Source organism: Branchiostoma floridae, chromosome 4 (genome assembly GCF_000003815.2).
Source record: "Branchiostoma floridae strain S238N-H82 chromosome 4, Bfl_VNyyK, whole genome shotgun sequence".
Classification (NCBI taxonomy): Eukaryota; Metazoa; Chordata; class Leptocardii; order Amphioxiformes; family Branchiostomatidae; genus Branchiostoma; species Branchiostoma floridae.
In genome coordinates, this window is record NC_049982.1 from 7,708,227 (window position 1) to 7,713,579 (window position 5,353).

The 5,353-nt window shown below is 45.3% G+C and overlaps 1 protein-coding gene across 1 annotated transcript in view; it reads right to left on the reverse strand.

Moving 5' to 3' along the window:
• The window catches only part of LOC118413178, a 6,840-nt gene extending 4,578 nt beyond the window's left edge, over window positions 1-2,262 (reverse strand). The window contains exons 1-2 of the mRNA XM_035816388.1: window positions 1,425-2,262; window positions 3-204 (exon numbers count right to left, since the gene is read on the reverse strand). Of these exons, the coding sequence (XP_035672281.1) occupies window positions 3-204; window positions 1,425-1,903 (681 nt within the window). The 5' untranslated portion in view covers window positions 1,904-2,262. The remainder of the gene's footprint in view (window positions 1-2; window positions 205-1,424) is intronic.
• Between the last annotated feature and the right edge of the window lie 3,091 nt (window positions 2,263-5,353).

Sequence of the window (5,353 nt, forward strand, 5' to 3'; positions counted from 1 at the left end):
ACGGCTTGACCCTCCCCCTCCAGCACGTCCCGCGCCGTGTGCGTGTCCGCCATCCCCAGCGGTCCCGTCAGACGTCTGTGCAGCGCGTCCGTCCACGTGCCGTTGGTCAGACGCTCGAGCACGTGGCCGGCCAGCCCGTACATCAGGTTACTGTAGGAGAACTCCGAGCGGAACGGGAGCCGCTCGTCAAAGTACCGCAGTCGGCTTGGAAAAGAGGATACAGAAGTTGACATTAACAGTCATCTCTTGATATATTGGTGCGTTAACTAGCATTAAAGTATATTTAGGATATAGATATCGCATTCATGTTAAGTCAATATCTTATTTCATTTGCGAAAAAAACGATCTTTTGATTTTATGTTTGTAATTGTTTTTGTTGTTGTTTATGTTTTTCAAACAATGTACGACCGCCATATTGGCGGCTAATCCTGGAAGAGCCAGACCCATAGAATTGTAAAAAAAATTCACAATCAAATGATGCGATTGTTATCAATGATACAAACTCAAATCTACGCGGCAACTTCCATGTTTAACCATCAATTATGGCGGACATCACCTACGTCACAGTCACGTGGGTGCAAACACGTTGTAGGCAGGTGTGGTATTACAGTATCAAATGTTGAAATGCAAATTCCCCAGATCTTAACGACAAGTTGACCACGGGGTTAATATAACATCCCCAGTCTCTAGGAAAATAAACACCAACGAGAAACGTGGGTCATGTCGACACCCGGATCAGATAGAGGAACGTTTCAAATCGAACCAGCGCGTTGAGTGACGGCATGGCTGGGTGTAAGACTATCCGCCAATGTTTTCCTACGAACACATGGTCTACATTAGCGGGCTGAGCCCGCCGTAAGGGGAGGCGTGATCAGGAAATCCGCCGCGAATTCAATTTCGCCCTGCGGGAGGGGAACAGTCGAGGCCTGACACTGAAATATCACAGCCATCGAAGGAGTGGAGAAAGTTGGAAGTACACTAAGACCGTCAGATATATTTTCGTGAAAATTATACTCCTGATATGAAATTACATCAGCACAATAACGCCGTCACAAACTGACAAGAACGACATATACTTTCGAATTTCCTGGAATACTGTTAGATGGTTTGTTGGCTTGGTATCAGTTCATGAATAGCGCTATTAATTCTTGCCTTCTTCATCTGAGACATACGTAAGTCAGGAATATATAGTCCTCATGCTGACCATACACAGTGTCGGATCAGACAAATGTAGGAAAAGAAAACTTGCATTTACTTTTAAACTGCCAAACTGATAGCGAGGTTTAGAGAATGTTGAATTTACATTATACTGCAGACATTCTAGCATCGAAAGATGACCCACCTGTTTTGAAAATTCTAGTTACTCTAAGCATAAGCTCAAAAAAGTATAAGTATAATATGAGTATAAAGAGTTATGATTATACCTTTCTAGCTGTTCGCCGGTTAGGTTCAGTCCCATCAACTGAAAGTGCGTATATTCCTCCAGTCCGACCTTGTGAGCCAGGATGTCACGAAGACAGAGATCATGGGTTCGAAACTTGTCCGGCATTTCGAAGGAGTCCCCGAGAAGTTTCCTGAGGGGTGTGTCCCAGTCGACATCGTCCCTGTCGCCGAGAACATGTGCGGCGAGCGCGCTGGTGAACGCCTTCGTGAGCGATCCGATCGGGAACAGGGTGTGTCGGTCCACGGGCAGGGCACGCCGCACGTCCCGAAGACCGTACCAGCGCGTCTCAGTGTCCGAGCCGTACACCACGGCCAGGGCCATGCCGGGGATGCCCTTGCAGGCCATGACTTCTTCGATGAATTTGTCGAGCTGTACGAAAGCGTCACACCGTCCATTTGTCAGACAGAAGAACAACACAACCACGGGAAGTAAAAGGAGAGGAGCGCGACGCGTCCACATAGCTGGGTCCGGGAATCCGCTGCGGCTTATCAGTACGGCAAAGACCAGACGACTGGTGTCACTGATAACGCGCTATTACAGCGGACTGCTGGTTAACTCCTCACGGAGCGCCTGTCAACATCAAATGCCTCTTAACGACGATACAATCTACTGTAACGCACGTCTCCTGGTCGATTGATATATGTAGCTGGTTCTAACCGTATGAAACACCGGACAATTGCGTTAGACGTTATTTTCAGCGTTTAAAATTTTTCTCCTTGAGTGTCCTAGAAACGAGAAGCGCTTCCCGTGCCGAACCGTTATGATGATATATCTAGTATATTCAAAGATCAAAGCGACTTCAGGAGAGAAAATAGACGCCGAACAATGACGATCGGAATCCTTTGAAAGCACCAATCCCTCCGCAGGTCCGATCATTAAGCTTGATTCATCCATGAATGGGTGAGATGGCGTCATTGATGGTAACCAATGGCGTCCGATCTTCAAACCCCAAATTCACAATATTCACAACCATCTCAACCCATGCCCATGGCTTTATAAAAAAAATGGGCATATTTCATACAAAGCTTGTGTCAATAGTTTCTTCATACATCTTAATGAATCAATATTTCTTGGTGAGGGGATGAGACACTTTCATGTATGTTACTTCGCTAGCGGTATAAACGCACTAACCCTGCGTCCACCAAATGTTGGAGAGAGTCACTTCGTAGGTTTAAATGTAGCTGTGACTATTTTGAGCACTGCTTGATGTGTCGAAATATCAATACCGACGTCCTTGATAGACCTGTTGTGCTAGTAATAGGGAAACTAATTCGCTGATATTCTTTTGTAGATAGGCCTACTTAGAATAGGGAGTGGGCAAGATACAGATCTTAAATTCTTTAATACATTACGAGATAACGCAGTCCCCTTGGACATTTTCCAAACTGTAAATTAAAAGCTTGTAAATCCTACCGGAAAGTAGGATCAGCGGTACGCGGGAAACTTTGCTATCTCTGCGGTGGCTTGCGTTCTCCAAATGCCGTCTACATTTGTCTGTAAGAAAAAGATGTCATCTTTTCGGACAAGTCGAGTCATTTTGCACAAGAGATTTTGAATACCATGTTTGCTCATCCCTGTGGCTTCTTAGAAAATCATATGTGTGCAAAATGCAAAACCGCCAAGTTTTTATCACGTCACACCAGTCGTACCTACATCCTATACTCTACATTGATCCACTGACATGCACTTCCTATAACCTCCCCATCGCGTGGCACGAGCAAGACCACTTCGCTGTTCTGTAAACACCGTGTCAGCCCTGCCGCCGGTCTACTATCTCCCCATCTCCTGATGTGGTCTGCGGAGAATCACAGTCTGGAAAACTCTACTAAATTTAAGGAGCTTTGTTTTGTCGGGCGCTTTGATGATGGGGAGACGTATTCTGAGCGCCTCGAGGGTCATTTCTATGATTGACGCGGGTTAATCTAATCTACAACACTCTTCTCACAGCTTAGACAACAGATAGAGGACACTATAAGTGTCCGGCCGAATACGTCGCGCGAAAACAAGCTGACGTCATTATATTGGGGTAACCGTCATTGAGGTACGGAGACGAGCTCAAGTTGTGACAACTGAATATATAAACACCACCACTTGTATAATGGAAAGTATAATGTAACACAAGACAATTACATTTTTGAACATTTTGTTGTATGATTGAGGAAAAGGCTGTCTTTGATGAATCTGAGATGAAGTTAGCGGTTGATTCTGTCTGCCACAGCCTGCGCAAAATCGTACAACGAATTGGCTATTGACTTTTTTGTGACCAACCCGTAAGCCGGAAGATATTGACTTCATCATTTGACCTGGCAAACGTCGGAACTTGTCAGAAAAAATAAGAGAACGTTTGTTTATTTGTCCAATCTATGTTCAAAGTCCTCCCAAGAATGGACAGGCTCTTATTTATTTATCTGCTTGTTCCTGAAGGGTTTTTTCAAGCCTGACTTACCCCCACACCCCCGCTCTGATAACCGATCTGTTAGGTAAGACAGCATACCGTAAGTTTGTCCCATGAGTTTATCCTATTCGGTAGTATTTCTTATGAAAGAAATCTTATATTTGGCTCAAATCACAGATGTTGCAATATACAAACGTTCTAGACGAAAGACGTCGTTGATAAGTTTCTAATAATACTGTTATAAAAATTGTTTCATTTGACACATATCAATGACAGTCGGAACTCGATAACATGCATTAAGGATCTCTATTAGGCCATCAACATAATATCATGTTACTGTTGAATTTATGATCATGAGTTAACGCATGTGTCACAGATACACTGGTCTATCCCTATCCTATCTGTCTGCCATCCCTTCAACACAGGACTCGCCATAGTTCCTTCAGCAGCCTGCCTTCCGTCAAACGCCAGATCCCGTCTTAATCACCCTAAACCCCTCGCCAACAACTTCTAATACTTTTCAATTACTCGCGCCATTCAATCCAGGTCTTAGGTCTCCGAGCGGGTGTAAGATTCCGCTCAGTCGGAAAGAAAGAGTCGGTCGGGCCGACCTCTGGAGCACCTGTCCCCCCTGTGTACTGGTCGATTATCCGGGGGATTATGGGATCGTTTGCGCTTTGTTCTCTGCCAAGTTTCTGAGCGTGTTAATTGCCGAAAAAGCTCTACTAAATCTAATATTCTAACTGCCTGTTCTTAAAAGAAAACACTCCATTACAATACACAATTGCTTTTTCAACAGGCATCCCATCTTCAGGTGTGGTCCTGCGCTAAGTGACCCGTTCAATGCTGACACCAGTGAACTGCACGGTGTGCCTGATCTTATCTCCCAGCAGAGGGTGAGTCTCGGTGATATAGTAGAAGTCGCGGAGATATAGTAGTAGTCGGTCTGCTTGGAGAATATGCCTGGTCAGTACTGCAATTCGTAGCTGAGTTACTAGGTGGTGGTGGGAACGCCAGCGAGCCGAATCTTCAAGCAGATGTTAGGAGATGCGATCGTAACCCAACCACACACACACACATACACAGGCTGCTCCTGGCACACACACACACGCGTGCGCACACATACTCAACTACGTATAGAAAAACTGACCAGAATACCGCCCAGTCCCAAGTGTTCCAACACACAGAAAGGGTGTGTGCTTCATACGCCGCTCTAGTGCTAACTGGTCACCAAATGTTATGCAGTCGGCCCTGTCCGAACTGCGCAACATAATATCAGTAACAAGGCGTGTAACTTGACCTTTGGATGGTACACTGAATGTCGCTAGTGCCTTGGATGCCGGCACCATCGCAAGTGATGGATCAGCGCATTACTGTTAGCTGATCAATGCAGCATTTTTATGACGTATTTAATGTGTATGGGAATTCACCCTGTTTTTCGAGTCCGAAAAACCCCGATGACAGGCCATCTTGGGAAAAACCGATTTAGACCCTTGAGATTTCTGACCAATCAG